This window comes from Lissotriton helveticus, chromosome 7 (genome assembly GCF_964261635.1).
Source record: "Lissotriton helveticus chromosome 7, aLisHel1.1, whole genome shotgun sequence".
Lineage (NCBI taxonomy): Eukaryota > Metazoa > Chordata > Amphibia > Caudata > Salamandridae > Lissotriton > Lissotriton helveticus.
This window is the reverse complement of record NC_136068.1, coordinates 1,881,301,254-1,881,318,063: the sequence shown is the minus strand read 5'-3', so window position 1 is coordinate 1,881,318,063 and position 16,810 is coordinate 1,881,301,254. Positions and strand designations below refer to the sequence as shown.

The following is a 16,810-nucleotide window of genomic DNA, read 5'->3' as shown; positions in this document are numbered from 1 at the left end:
TAGGACAATTTAGAGGAATCTTTCCAGAATTTTTATATTTGCTGAGAAGCTACAGCTATAAACAAATCAATAAGAGATAATTGGGATTGACTTGTTTTCCAATCCGATAATATACTACCTAGAAAAATGTTTCTGGGGGAGAGGGGAATTGTGGTGTCGAATATAGTTTTGATTTGGTGCCAGACCTGTTTTCAAAATATAAAAAGCTGTGGACAGGTGGAAAGCGTATGATGAAGATCAGCATCAAGCTGGGAACATGTCCAGCAGGTGTTAAAATGTGTGTTGTGTATTTTATGTAGGTATGTGGGGGTAAAAATCAATCTATTGTAAATAAAAAAGAGTGTTTGTGTTTTGCTGGCCACTCTGGATGAATTCCTGAGTTTCGTCCAAAGTTTGATCCAAAAAGAAATGTGCCAATTCGTTCCCAGATCAGATTCCCATGAGAGTTTCACTTTGGTTTTGTCCCAGATCTCAGGAGGTGCCATTAAACAGGAATTAATGGTGGACGCTTTGGGGTGTATGTGCAAAAGGTTATGCCAGGGTGAAAAAGGTTGGGAGGGTGAGGAAGGTGAAGATTTGAGTTTAGCGTAAGTATCAAGTATTACGTTCTGCAAGGTCAAAAATGTAGGTTTAAAGGAAGAAGGCAAATGATAAAGAGTTTGTAATTGCGTACATTGAATTGGTGAGCCCTGATCTAAAAGTTGAGTAACCCAAAGTAGATCTTAGTTTCTCCAAACCTTCCAGTATATAGGTTTCCTGTTAAGAAGGATTTGTTTATTATGCTAAATTGTGGAATTGAGAAAAGTGTCTAAATTGTGTACCACTAAGTGGAGTGCAGTGGATAGAGGTTTACAGGAATGCCTTTGAACATATCTAACAACGCAGAAAGTCCTGATATGCTTACTTGTTGCATCCTTCAATATGGACCACTTGTGCTGAGTGTAAAGTTTGTGTAAGTCTGGAGTTAGCATCATGCTGGTGTGCAGATGAAATTCATATATAGTATGCTGGCCACCACTACACAATATCATTTTATGTTTATAATTTGCAAAGAGATCTTTGTTAGCTACAGTTGCTGCCTTTTATATAAGTTTATGTTCATGTGAATAAAGTGTCATAGAAAAAAGGGGAGAAGAGCTAAATCTATTTGCAGAAAATAAATGAGATCTAACTTCTGTGATCACTGTATTCTGTTTATGTTCTTCATAGTGCATTTTATGAGTGTCTGATGCCTAACATGCTATTTCAGGCGCGAGTTACCTTTCGCGATGTTGTTGCCTTATTTAATGAAGAGGAGTGGACACATCTGCATGAGTGGCAGAAGGATCTTTACAAGAGCGTGATGATGGAAGTTCACCAAGCTTTACTCTCTCTTGGTAAGAAACACTGTACTTAAAGCTAGAATCGAAAACCGAGGCATCCAGAACAAGTGTAGGAGGTACAGATCCATTACAGGTTTTCAGGATATCCACACACAAAACAATTCTTGACTATGAATCTAAATGCAATCTGTTTACATAGCTGTAGAAAAGATTTGGCCAACCTGGACCTACATTGGATGCCAAAGACAGTATATAACTTTAAAGAACATCTTGCAGGCACAGACAATTTCATTATTTGCCATCATTTGATCGGTGCATTTAAATATTGTGAGGCCCCTTTTGGGCAACAAATGTAAGTAGGTTTTTTAGTTCATGTTACTTGTATATTGAAGTGCAAACCCAGCACCAAGCACCAGTTGAAATGGTTACAGAATTTCATACTTTGAGCAGGTGCAAGTAGATATGGATTTGCCCCAAATCAGTAGACTTGTGGTCAGCTTCTCAGACTTGGATATGAACCCTGATGTCTGAATTTCATGATCAGGAATTTAGCCTTTTCTCTTTACCTATATAAATAGTACTAGTGAATGAAGGGTAATAGCCACATTGCAGCCTGTCTTTGCCAGCTGTACATAACCCAAGGTTACTAATGACAGCTTTACCTATGTTTACAATAACAGGCTATACAATTGTTAATCGTGACATTTTACTCCGGACTAATAGAGAAAAAGAGGCGTCCTTCCGCGACCCTCCGCTTCCTGAAAGAGAATCAGACGTGAAGGAACCCACTTCATGTAAGTTGGAATTTTTATGAAAGTCATTTTGACTGATGAGCAGACACCTAAATAAACAAGCACATACTGGGTGTAAGAATCGCCACCGCGCCTGATGAATGAAAGAAATCCACTCACAGCTGCATGTACCTGTAACACCATCATGCATGCTATCCTGGAACAATTGGTTGCTGAAAAATCATATTTAAGTGATAGCTGTAACATACACAAATTGCATGTGATACTTGCTTGGGATGCTATTAATGTTGCCCTGAGAGGAGCACCCGTACCATATCATGGTATTGTTAGCAGGACAATACAGGTGGGTTGGTGCATTCAGGGACCATACATATATTTTGTTTAGGGTTGGATTACTTGCAGGTCATGGTAGAAGTTTATCTATAGCTGCATTCTTGGACTGTATTTGGTAAAGGAATACGATCACCCCTCTTGTTTGGCAGTGCCTTGGAGCCTGTTCACCACACAGCAACATTCAGTTAATGCTGATTGAGCTCCCATACTGCTTATTGACACACTCCATGGACTGCTCGTCCATTAACCCACCTCCTGCCCCTATGTAGAAAAGTATGCGCCACTGCAGTCGTGCTTTTCATTTCCTGCAGTCCCCTTCTTTATCCATCTGGTAACATATGATAGGGACATACTCTTGCAGTATCTTCTTAGACCACTGCTTTGTGTAATCACCATTCCTAAAGAGAGCCAGGTGGAAGTGAGGGTTCTGAAGCTGGATTCGTATGTATGAAGCACAGCGTTCAAGTTTGATAAAGGAAAATTAATTAGTACGATAGCACTAGAAATATAACTAAAGGATAAAGCAATGAACCTTGTGTGTATGCACTAATATTAACTGGCCCCTTGCGTGCAGAAATGTAGAACTAAATTCTATAGTCCCAAACACTATGGCCATTTAAATTAAATTCTCTCTCTTAGCTGACTGAACTAAACATGATAATTAAATTTTCCCTTAATGAGGATAAATGTTAGTTCCCACAATGATGCCATGTAAACTTCCATCCTTTTCCCTAACCCAGATTATTTTGAATAGCCTGAAAAGTAATATTTTGTAAACCTTTCACTGCTGATCCTTCTATGCTGTAACTGTGCTAATGCACTGCTTGATGTGTTTTTGAAATGAGCTCTTGAGGGTGTGTGGTGAATGCTGCATGAGAGGATACTGCAGGACTTTGCACTGACACAGTGAGCGTGTCAGTGCACCCCTGATATATCGATTTGGGCTCTTTGTATCCTTAGCGCTACTACCCTCATGTTTCTTGTTGTCTTGGTCCTTATCTGTGTGAAGCAGCAGACAGTCACTACACCTCACTGCCCTACATGGTGTGATGTAATCTTTGAGATTTCAAGTATCCAGGATTTGTAATTACTGTGATTCTGGTACATGGTTCACTATTGCGCATTATAAGACCTGCTCCAGGAGTTCACTGACAAAATATTGTGACCACAAATATAGTGGTATATAAATATTGTCGAAAATATCGATCAATAAAATATTGTTTTCCGATACTCATAATGTATATGACAAAATACCCCCAAAAATCGTTGAACACTAATATTGAATACAAAAATATTGTTTTTTATCATGTATATAGTTTAAAATAATAAACATTACATATATTAGCATGTAACTGTAATATAATGTAAATGAAATACATTGAAATAGTTAAAAAATGTATATTCTATTTATTTAAAAACACACCTATATATGTATGTGTGTATGCTTATCTAAACATATATAATTTAAAACTATTATTAAAATAATTTAAATGTCCATTATATAATTTACTATTTTTTATAAATACGACTAATATAACAAATATATATAGATGCGTGTAAATTAAAAACTGTAACAAATAAAATGGACATAGCTGTAAAACACATACCAATTTATTTACACATAAGAAAAGTAAATAATATCAAAAATCACATTTTACTAAAAATATATATTATGTATTTCAAACATTTTTAATTCAAAATAATAACATTTTAAATACACAGACAGATCATAAATATACAGCATTTCCCTGTGTGTACAAGCATTTATTTGGACTATATATGTGTACATAGTTATTTGTATTATTTTTTATAAATGTGTAAATAATTATGTTTAAAGATATATAGCTATTCATTAGTTCTACTTAACAAATGTACACATTACTTATGGTTATATTATTCTATGTTTAACATGTATATAGGTGACTGCATAAAAAAGATAAACCTTTACTACCTTTTATCTACAATTGCTTCACTATTAAATTACACAAATATATATAAATACAAAGTAACTTAAACTACAGCAACACTTGAATGTCTGAGTTTATTAAATACAATTGAAATCTACTTATAAACTTCCTTACACATATATACCTTCCATTGACTTGTGTATCTTTATATTTATTTCTTTGCTTCTCATTCAGCATCTCCAATGCACTACCCTAGATCTCACCCTATACCTTCTCTCAGTATATCCTCTACCTACACTCTCTGACTCATCCCAAACCCAAATCACCCTTTCTAGACTTCTCCCTCCTCTACCCCTCCTTCCATCATGTCATACCTCTCTTACTATTCATATCTCCGAAACAACCCTTTTTAAACCCTTCTCTCTCACTCTTCCCCGCCATCTCTCCTTTACACCTCCCAAACCTCCTCCTACTGCTATGAGCCAAAAAGACCCTTCCCTCTACTATCCTTTTCAATCCTACTAACAGACTAACATGTCCACCTCTCAAATTAATTTCATATTTCCCTATACTAATTCCCCACTAATCCTGTTTTGGTTCCGGAGTACCGTGCTACCCACCGAAAAGTGCTTTAACATCTCGTCAGGGGTAGCAATTGTTATATAAATGCAAACCCTTCCCTCTCCCATACAGCCACTATCCTTTTTCAGTGCAAATAACAAACTCACCTGTCCACCGCTCAAATGAATTCTCATCTCCACATACTAATTCACCACTAATCCTCTATGGGTTCCGGACTATATAAATGTAAAGAATATAAGCAAAACTATTACATTTTAGCAATAATACATATACTATTCCCACTCCAGTCTGTTCAACACTAAGGAAAGCATTAAACTCAGGATAGGTAAAACTTGCTAATCCCATTCTAGTCCGTGAGAGTGTAGGGAAAGTGCAAGTTAATATTCCCACTCCAGTCGGTGCAACAGTAGGGAAAGTGTTGGATTGCGGAGGGCTCCAATTTTTTATTCCCACTCCGTTCTGTGCAACAGTAGGGAAAGAGTTGGACTCCGGACTATATAAATGTAAGGAATATAAGCAAAACTATTACATTTTAGCAATAATACATATACTATTCCCACTCCAGTCTGTTCAACACTAAGGAAAGCATTGAACTCAGGATAGGTAAAACTTGCTAATCCCATTCTAGTCCGTGAGAGTGTAGGGAAAGTGCAAGTTAATATTCCCACTCCAGTCGGTGCAACAGTAGGGAAAGTGTTGGATTGCGGAGGGCTCCAATTTTTTATTCCCACTCCGTTCTGTGCAACAGTAGGGAAAGAGTTGGACTCAGGAGGGGTAAAAATTACTATTCCCACCCCAGTCTGTGCAACAGTAGACAAAGCATTGGATTACAGAGGGGTTATATTTACTATTCCCACTCAAGTCTGTGCAACAATAGAGAAAGCTTTAGACTAAGGAGGGTTAAAATGACTATTCTCACTTCAGTTGGTGCTACATTAGGGAAACCGTTGGATTCAGGAGGGGCAAAAACTACTATTGCCACTCCAGTCTATGCAATAGTAGGGAAATGGTTGAACTTAAGAAGGGTAAACATTTACTATTCCCACGCTAGTCTCTGCAATAGTAGGGAAAGGGTTAGAGTTAGGACGGGTAAAAATTACTATTCTCACTCAAGTCTGTGCAACAGAAGGGAAAGGGTTGGACTAGGGGGTAAAATGTACTATGCCCACTCCAGTCTGTGTAACAGTAAGGGAAGCGTTGCATTGCAGAGGGATGAAATTTACTATTCCCACTCCAATGAGGGCAATGGTAGAGAGAAAGTAGTTGACTTTAAACAAATAAATTTTTTTAACAACTATATCAAATAACAAGAAATATAAATATTTAAATATACAAATTGTATTTATAAATCTATGTTTTTAAACAAATTGCATGTTTAATACATTTAATACAAATTATAACTTAAAACAAATACTATCAATATAATTGAAATATCACACTCTATTCTCACAAGCATAACATCCAACAGATATTTTTTTTAACAACTATATCAAATAACAAGAAATATAAATATTTAAATATACAAATTGTATTTATAAATCTATGTTTTTAAACAAATTGCATGTTTAATACATTTAATACAAATTATAACTTAAACAAATACTATCAATATAATTGAAATATCACACTCTATTCTCACAAGCATAACATCCAACAGATAACAGTTATTTACAATTAAAAAACATAACACAGCTAACACATAATATGATACTTAACACAATTTTTTAAGAATGAATGCATTTATTATTACTTAAATACCTTCCCACCCTAAAACTCTACAGGGCTCGAAAAATCGCAAAATTCTTACTAGGCCTGAAGGTCTAGTAACTTCAAAAATAAAAAATCTACTAGACCTAACTGTAATGCACTGACCTCTGTGAGTAATTTGTGACAAGTTAGCAAGATTTAAAGGTATTTTTATTGCTCATTCACGTTGTGAGCAATAAAGATGCCTGTCACATTTGCTCTGCTTTCAGAGACAGAGGTCAAAAGTAAGTCTGTCTTTCCACTCGCCAGAAAGGGCGAGTAGTACCTAAAAATAGCTTGCCCTAATTAAATATGCCTTGCAAATACGAGCGGGCGAGTGGATTTTTCAATGCCTGCCTCTAAAAACCAATCAACACACATGTAAGATATATTGTATACATTTTAATATTTAATTATCAATTAAACAATGGATAATAATTATTTAATAATAGCATAATTATATTTAATTAAGTTTCCACCCTTTATCTCTACAAACCCAACAACGAGCACATAAATCATAACTTAAAAAATATCTTCATTACATATTGTATCTAATTATCAATTAAACAGTAATTAATATTGAAATAATAATTAAATATATTTAATTAACTTTCCACCCTTTGCCCTACCAACCCAACAACCCACATCTGATATAGAACTTAAAAAATATCTTAATTACACATTTTACATTATTAAGAATCAATGTAATAATTATTAATAATTAACAATTATAATTAGCTTCCTTGTCACCCTTTACCCCTACTAAAACCACAACACACACCCAAAAAATAAATGAAACATGAAATAAATTACACAATATACATAATGAGCAATTGTAGGAGAGTGGGGTCTGCAATCCCATGGCCACCCCAGATTTTTGTTTTTTGCTTCACTGATTTACGACTTTCCCTGGCTGTGGGCCTGCTAATCAGACCCACAGCCTAGCTGTTCTCTCTCTAAATTACAACCATGTACCCTAGGTGCAGTACCAATTGGGACTGGGCCACCTTATCAATTCAATTCAATTCAATTCAAAAAGCTTTTATTCGATTTGTACATACAAATCATACAAGCAGAAATACATGATTGAAATATTAAAAAACACCATATAATTATTCCAAAAGGAAAAGAAGGCTAAAGTGCATCAGATTGGAAGTGATCCCACCTCTATAGGCCAGCATCATTATAAAATACAAACATTCTTACATAAATTAGCTGGGGATCAGTAGGAGTTACTCACTAGACTTTTCATGGGTAACTGTACATTAAAAATTATTATAATTAATCAATACTGTGGTCAACATCAAGTTTAGCAATACCTTAAATACAGAAATTGATATAAAATTTAAAAGTGGAAGCATATCTATACAGACAGGAGCGTTAAACAGTAATATCATCATAAACAGATCCTGGCAGCTGTAGAGCATAGGTACAGACAGGTAAGTAGACAACATTATAATACAATACTTTTCCTGGCAGCTGTACATTTTAGAATAAAAGTAGCTAAAAAAAAACAAGTCTCCTCGTTCTCTAATGAAGATAAAAATATCAATGCTGTTTGTGTAGTGCAAATATTATATTTGATAAAAATAGGTTTAAGGTATTTTAGCCTAAAGCACTGATAAAATTTGCAAAAAAGCAAAAAGTGGCAACTACTCTGCCTAGAGGTGCTATCGCATGGACAGGGGATGTTTGAACTAGTCTTTGTATTTGGAAAAGCAACCAAGTGGTGTACTATGCCCAATCTGACCCGTGTTAAAACGTACTGGTGAGAAGGGCGAGTCACAAATACAAGGTAGGATTGTAGTCCGGGAACTAGATTTAGGTCTTTATAAAATTTTATAGTAACAAGATTGCCAACGGCTTTGTCTCGTTCAGCCTTACGAAAATTAAGAAACGTTATCTTGATTTCTTTTTTTGAAATGGAGACAACCTTTTCAGGCTCACGAAACACATCAATATTAAAAAGAAGTAGACAACCATGTACCCTAGGTGCAGTACCAATTGGGACTGGGCCACCTTATCAGTCCCTGTACAGTATACCTTAGGTATCCAGGGCATGGGTGTACCCAGGGCCTACCAGGGGCTGCAGCATGTATTATGCCACCCCTGGCTGGCCATCCAAAACAGACACAACTGGCTGCACGACAGCTGGGGCAAGGTGGTGTAATCACCCTTTGCTTTAGATATAGTTCCCTATATCTAAACCTAAAATGGACACATATATCCCTATCATTCACTCCTATATCAGTCCTGAAGGCAGAGTGCTTGGAATTATGTGAGATGGTGCTCTGGCATGAGCTGAGCCCGTTTGCGGAACCAAGCCCTAATAGCTGTTCCATGATAACGCTATACCATATACTCTTAAGTGCATTATAATCCTCGCGGTTAAATGCTAACTTTGGCATAGCATTATCAAAACATGTCGAGTAAGGTGTCATACGAATTGGAATACTAACCCCTCGCCAATTCTGGCGACGGGGTTAGCATTCCACCCTTCTAGAGGGACACGACATGTATGTAACTGTGAACCCCGGTTAAAGCTAACTCAAGCCTCAGCATCACAAAATGGATGCTGCTACCACAGACACAAGTCTGACCTCCTGCTGCTGGGAGTCCTTCCAGCGAGGGAGGCCTGGACAAAGGGTTTCCTGTCAGGGGCGGTGCCAGCACCATCCCAGACAGGATTTTGTGTATCCCAGGTAGGCAGGGCTGAGAGGAAGGTGACTGCAAGTGGCACCCCGGTGCTCACTGTGCATATGCCGGCTCAAACCAGTTCCAGGGGCACACCAGCCCCTGAGCTGGGGAGAGACCGGACAAAGGAGAGGGGTGTAACCACCCCCCTCCTGGTCCCACCCATGGGCAGGACCTAGTCGCCTGCCAGCCCCTTTTTTTCAGAATAAAGGTAGGAGCGGGCACCCTTCCCAAATTGGATAATCTTGAAACTTGAACTACTTTCCACGAAAGGAACTCTTGTCACTCTCTGAAGACTCTCCCTTGTGGCTAAGGAGTAGCCACCCTGCATCAGCAGGCACCATCTAAGCGCTTGCGGTTTGCTGCACGTCCATCCTCCGGATCAAGACTGACCAGCTCGACGAGACCCGGTTTCCCTGCCATCTCTGACTCCTACCTGCATCATCAGCCCAGCTGAGATTCGTGGGTGCGACGAGACCCGTGGGACCGGCTATCTTCAAGACCTGCACGACGCTTAACCAGCACGACCGCCGAGGGATCCTCGAGTGAGTGCACTGGGGTTTGAGAAGCCCCAACCCTGAGCAGCTCCAGCGCCGAAGTTCAGCCCCCCAGCATCCACGAGATCTGCGTGGGGCCCTCCTGCTTCCTCGCTGCTTGCCACGTTATCCGGTCACTTGCCCGATGGCTAGTGACCCTCCTGACGATGTACCACGACTATTTCACCGCTGGTCTAGGTCCCCTAGACTGGCCCTTGTTTCTTGTCCAACAAGAAGTACCCTGGACCCTCCTGGTCCACTCCAGACGCCATCTTGACTCCACCTCGTGCGCTTGCCTTTGCCAAGGCTTGTTGCTCCAATCTTGGATCCAGCATCGCCGACAGCAGACACCATCGTGGGACAGCTCGCACCTCCAGCCTGGACGCCGACAACGCCTCCTGGCCCGTGTAGCTGCAGAGTCCAGCGTCGCCCACTCACCTGATCGCGGTGACTTTATCCGGTGCCATCCTGGTGCCCACACAATCACTGGCTAGTGATTGAGAACTGAGTCCCCTCTACTTTCAGGTCATCTTCTTCATGGATCCAGCCTTGGATCACACCGAACATATACACTGGTCGCCTGCCAGCAACATCTTCTTTCAGGCTCCATAGACTACAACGAGGATTCCCGACGTCTTTTGAACCCTATGCAGCCGCAGCCCCTGGGCTAGGTAACTCGAGCATCTCGGTGCTCCAGCACAGGTTCACTATCCTAGTGTCCAGATCCTTTGTCGTGTTTAGTCTACATAGTCGGATTCGTCCGGAAACAGTAACTTTAGAATTGCTAGCATCCATAGACTTTGTCCCGCATCCCGCGTAAGAGTTCCCACTCTGCACCCGGGTTCCCTAGGCCTCCTGCTCCTAACCTGAGGGTTCAGTAAGGTAGTCTTAGCGGTCCTGAAGCCTCTGGATCGTGTTACTCACCTGCTAGTTTTTCGCATTCCACTTTTAAAGTATATGGTTTTTCGTGCCCCTCGGGCATTTGTGTTATTTGTGCAACTTACAGTATTTTCTTAAGAGTTTTGTATTGTGCTTAGCTCCCTGACTCATAAAGAGTTCAGGGTAGACTTGTTATTAATAAATATCCTTTATTTTTATAACAACTTGTGTGGTGTCCTTTCACTTGGTGTTCAAGGGGTATATGTGATGGTAAAACAGCTGGCTTAACACGCCCTCTAGAGTTTAGCCTAAAGACTGCTTTTGTCCACGCTACTAGGATAGCTGGTCTATCAGGTTGACTTACAACCAATCATCAATAAGGGTTGTTTGGAATGATACAGAGTGATCACTAGAATAGTGAGCACTATATATCAGGCCAACTTCTCACATTGGTGAGCAGCGGTTGGGATTTGAGCTTGCTGTTGTTTTACCACACACGTATCCTAAGAATATCATTTGAAAGATCACATAAGTACCAAGGTACATATAACTTAGCTTAGAATACTCTGAGTTCTACTGAACCAGCTGTTGTAGTGTAACAGGGCTCAGCACACCCTAACTACAACTCTAGCAAGGGATCAGTCGGTAAACCCATAGTGTAGGTAGGTGCATCACTTACACCACACTAGAAGCATGTCTACCCATGGAGAGTCTTCAGAGACTCCCCTAGTGGCTAGTGACCCTCCACAGGTCCACTCAAGATATGCAGCTCTCAGTTTCCAGGAGATGAGACAGTTGTGTACCTCCAGGAAATTGAAACAGGGTTCTAACCCTACCACTCCTTTTCTGTTAGGTCTCTTAGAGACATATGATGCTAGGAAAGCTTCTCAGACAGATGGGAGCATGCCAGCCTTAGAGGGTACCCTTGGTGATCCTGACCTCCCTGAAACTGAAGAAGTAGAGGAGGAGGAGGATGAAGAGGATCTCTCTGGGGATGAGGCAAACAAAGGTCCTGAGCTAGTCAGCAGACTTACTAGGGCCAACTTAGACCTACATAGGGAAGGATCTGGGGGACCCCCAGTACTGACCCTAAGCAGGCCTAACTTTGGAGTTAGAAGAGACAGGTCTCCTTCTAGGGACTCCAATAGATCTGTGCACTCTCATGCCTCTTATCAGAGGAGGATGATTTCTTCCCAGAGGAGAATGACTTCCCCTCAGAGGAGAGAACATGAAGCAAGGATGAAACAGGCTAATCTGAGGATTCAGAGGGAAGAACTTGCCCTTGCCAAGGAGAAGCTTGCCTTTGCTAGAGAGCAACAGTTGAGTGGGGCAGTCCCCACTGGTGGCAGCAATATCCCTAAGGATAAAGACAGGTGTTTTGATACTAGACACCTGAGTAAGATAGTGCCCCCCTTTAAACAAGGGGATGACATCCACAAACGGATGACTGCTTTGGAGAGGGCCTGCACTGTCCAGTGCATCCCCCAGAGTCAGTGGGCAGCTATATTGCGGCTCTCCTTTGAAGGTAAAGGTAGAGATAAGCTCCTCACTACTAGAGCTGAGGATGCTAACAATTACCAAGTCCTGAAGAATACACTGATTGATGGGTTTGGCTTAACAACTGAACATTACAGGTTGCTGTTCAGAGACACCCAGAAAATTCAGTCTCAGGATTGGGCTGACTTTGTTGATTGTGCCACTAAGGCTTTTGAAGGCTGGTTACTGGGAAGTAAAGTTACTGATTACACAGGATTGTATAATCTAATTATGAGAGAACAGATCTTAAATAATTGTCAGAATCAGTTGCTGCATCAGCACCTTATTGACTCAGATCTGACCTCTCCCCAAGAATTGGGAAAGAAGGCAGACAGATGGGTCAGAACAAAGGTCAAGCAGCAGAACCAGAACCAGGGTGGTGGCCAGAAGAAAGCAGATCCCAAGGGTAATGAGAGTAAGCAAAATGACCAGAAGTCTTCAACAGGGCCCCAACAATCCAAGGAGGGTGGGACCCAGAATTCCCAAAAGAAGAAGAATAATGGCCAGAAGACACCATGGTGCCAATACTGCAAAAGTAATACTCACTGGTTTAGTGAGTGCACCAAGAAAGGCCCAACTCCTACCACTACTGCCCTTAAGGCACCTGCACCCCCTAGTACATTTAGTAGTGGTAGTAATCCTCCCAAGGCTATAATGGGGTTAACCCTGGGAACTGAGGCGGGTTCTGACTTAGTCAGGATACCTACTCAGGCTGTTCTTGTTTGTACTGGGGACATGGATATGACCCCTACAATAAGTCCCAGTACTCTGGGCAAGTACAGGCAAACGCCTTTGATCAATGGAAAAATGGCTCAGGCCTACAGGGACACTTGTGCCAGTGTCACTATGGTGACACCAAACTTTGTGGACCCTGACCAGGTAATACTAGGTTCAGACTACCTGGTGACCAATGCTAGCAATGCCACTACCTCCCATAGTATGGCACTTGTTAATTTCTCCTGGGGAGGGATAAATGGCCTCAAAAGGGTTGTTGTTAGTTCAGACCTCCCAGTGGACTGTCTTTTGGGCAATGATTTGGAATCCTCCCTATGGTCAGATGTGGAGTATAGGACTCATGTGGAAATGTTAGGTTTGTCAGCACATGTCCTCGCTGTGACTAGGTCACAGGCCAAGAAATGCCCAGCTGAACTAGTGCTGGATCCTGGAAGAATGGACCAGACACTACCCAAGAGAAAGAGCAGTAGGGGTAAGGTTGACCCTTCCCCCCTGCCTCAGGTAGAGGATCAGCTCTCTCAGGAGACTGACCCCAAGACCCCAGAAGGAACTGTCCTAGAAGAACTTGAGCCTGAACAGGTTGAGTTTCTTGGAACAGGGGGACCATCCAGGGCAGACTTGAGGCAGGCACAGTTAGACTGTTCCTCTCTTGAACCCCTAAGACAGCAGGCTGCTGCTGAGGCTGCAGGGAATGCTACAGGTGCCCATAAGGTATATTGGATGATGGACTCCTATACTCTGAGGCAAGAGACCCCAAGCCTAGTGCTACCAGGAGGCTGGTCATCCCCTTGTCTCTTAGAGGTTTCCTTCTCACATTAGCCCACGAAATTCCCCTTGCAGGTCACTTAGGCCAGAACAAGACTTGGGACAGGCTTGCCCCACACTTTCACTGGCCTCATATGTCTGAGGACACTAAAGAGTTTTGTCGCTCATGTGTCACTTGCCAAGGCAGTGGCAAATCAGGTGGCACAACAAAGGCCCCCCTCATACCACTACCTGTGGTGGGGGTTCCCTTTGAAAGAGTGGGGATTGACATTGTTGGACCAATGGACCCCCCCAACAGCATCTGGGCACAGATTTATACTGGTGGTAGTGGATCATGCCACCAGGTATCCAGAAGCTATTCCCCTTAGGACCACTACAGCTCCTGTTGTGGCTAGGGCCCTGGTTGGAGTTTACTCCAGAGTGGGGTTTCCTAAGGAGGTTGTCTCTGACAGAGGTGCAAACTTCATGTCAGGATACTTGACTGCTATGTGGAAGGAGTGTGGTGTAAATTACAAATTTACCACACCCTATCACCCACAATGCAATGGGCTTGTTGAAAGATTCAACAGGACCCTCAAAGGGATGATAAAGGGGTTACCTGAAAAGCTTAGGCGAAGATGGGACATCCTTTTACCCTGCCTTCTGTTTGCTTACAGAGAGGTCCCACAGAAGGGGGTTGGTTACAGCCCTTTTGAGCTTTTGTTTGGACATCCTGTAAGAGGACCCCTATGTCTTGTGAAGGAAGGATGGGAGTTACCTCTCAAAAAGCCTAATCTTGACATAGTGGACTATGTACTTGGTCTCCGCTCCCGGATGGCAGAGTACATGGAGAAGGCATCTAAAAACCTGGAGGCCAGCCAAGAACTTCAGAAAGCTTGGCATGACCAAAAGGATGTCCTAACTGTTTACCATGCAGGACAGAAGGTGTGGGTGTTGGAGCCAGTGGCCCCAGCAGCTCTCCAGGACAAATGGTCTGGACCCCACATCACCATTGAGCAAAAGGGAGAGGTCACCTACTTGGTGGACATGGGAACTCCCAGGAGCCCTCACAGAGTACTTCATGTGAATAGGCTGAAAGCATTTGTTGACAGGGAGGACATGGGCTTGCTCATGGCCACAGATGAGGGGCAGGAGGAAGAGAGTGACCCTCTCCCAGACCTGCTCACTCAGGACCCTGATGATGGGTCAGTAGATGGTGTAGTCTTTTCTGACAGCCTCTCTGAGCATCAACAAAAGGATTGTAAGCAAATCCTTCAATCCTTCAGACAAATATTTTCTCTGACCCCCAGTCAGACAAACTGGTGCACACATGAGGTGGCCACTGGAGACAGTCTGCCTATAAAGAGTAAAATCTACAGGCAACCTGACCACGTCAGGGACTGCATAAAGCAAGAATTACAAAAGATGTTGGAATTGGGAGTCATTGAACCCTCAGAGAGCCCTTGGGCTAGTCCTGTAGTTCTGGTGCCTAAACCTCACACCCAGGATGGTAAGAGAGAGATGAGGTTTTGCGTAGACTACAGTGGTCTCAATGCTGTCACTAAGACAGATGCCCATCCAATACCCAGGGCAGATGAACTGATAGACAAGTTGGCTTCTGCAACTTTCTTAAGTACATTTGACCTCACAGCTGGTTATTGGCAAATCAGGTTAGCTGAGGATGCCAAGGCCAAGACAGCATTTTCTACCCCAGGAGGTCATTACCAATTTGTGGTGATGCCCTTTGGTTTGAAAAATGCACCTGCCACTTTTCAAAGGTTGGTGAACCAAGTTCTCACTGGGTTGGATGACTTTTGTGCAGCATATCTAGATGATATTGCTGTCTTTAGCTCCACCTGGGAGGATCACCTGATCCACCTAAGGAAAGGTTTAGAGGCCCTGCAAAAGGCAGGCCTCATTATCAAGGCTACTAAGTGCCAGATAGGGCAGGGTCAAGTTGTATACTTGGGCCACCTTGTAGGTGGAGGCCAAGTTCAACCTCTGGAGAGCAAGATACAGACCATAAAGGATTGGGCTCCTCCAACCACCCAGACACAGGTCAGAGCTTTCTTGGGCCTGTCTGGTTACTATAGGAAATTTGTCTGAAATTATGGAACCATTGTGACTCCACTTAATGACCTGACAAGTAAGAAAATGCCAAAGAAAGTTCAGTGGACAGTTAGCTGTCAGAAGGCATTCGATGACCTAAAGCAGGCCATGTGCACTGCACCTATTCTCAAGAGTCCAGACTACTCCAAGCCTTTCATTGTCCAAACAGATGCTTCTGAGTTGGGTGTGGGAGCTGTTCTATCTCAGCTGAATATTGATGGTCATGACCAGCCCATTGCTTTTATAAGTAGAAGGCTGACCCCTAGAGAGAAACGTTGGTCAGCTATTGAGAGGGAGGCCTTTGCTGTGGTTTGGGCCCTGAAGAAGTTGAGGCCATACTTGTTTGGTACTCATTTCAAGATTCAGACCGACCATAAGCCCCTCTTATGGCTAAATCAAATGAAGGGTGAAAACCCCAAACTTCTTAGGTGGTCCATTTCCCTACAGGGGATGGACTTTACAGTGGAGCACCGCCCAGGGACTGACCATGGTAATGCAGATGGTCTCTCCAGGTACTTCCACTTAGAACAGGAAGACTCACCTGGTCAAGGTTAGTTTAATGTCCCTAAGTTTGGGGGGGGTTATGTAGGAGAGTGGGGTCTGCAATCCCACGGCCACCCCAGATTTTTGCTTTTTGCTTCACTGATTTACGACTTTCCCTGGCTGTGGGCCTGCTAATCAGACCCACAGCCTAGCTGTTCTCTCTCTAAATTACAACCATGTACCCTAGGTGCATTTACCAATTGGGACTGGGCCACCTTTCAGTCCCTGTACAGTATACCTTAGGTATCCAGGGCATAGGTGTACCCAGGGCCTACCAGGGGCTGCAGCATGTATTATGCCACCCCTGGCTGGCAATCCAAAACAGACACAACTGGCTGCACGACAGCTGGGGCAAGGTGGTGTAATCACCCTTTGCTTTAGATATAGTTCCC

At 42.3% G+C, this 16,810-nt stretch overlaps 1 protein-coding gene across 1 annotated transcript in view; it reads left to right on the top strand.

Annotated features, from left to right (window-relative positions):
- The window catches only part of LOC144770850 (uncharacterized), a 67,635-nt gene that overhangs the window by 15,988 nt on the left and 34,837 nt on the right, over positions 1-16,810 (top strand). Inside the window, exons 2-3 of the mRNA XM_078655630.1 lie at positions 1,250-1,376; positions 2,003-2,116. Of these exons, the coding sequence (XP_078511756.1) occupies positions 1,250-1,376; positions 2,003-2,116 (241 nt within the window). The remainder of the gene's footprint in view (positions 1-1,249; positions 1,377-2,002; positions 2,117-16,810) is intronic.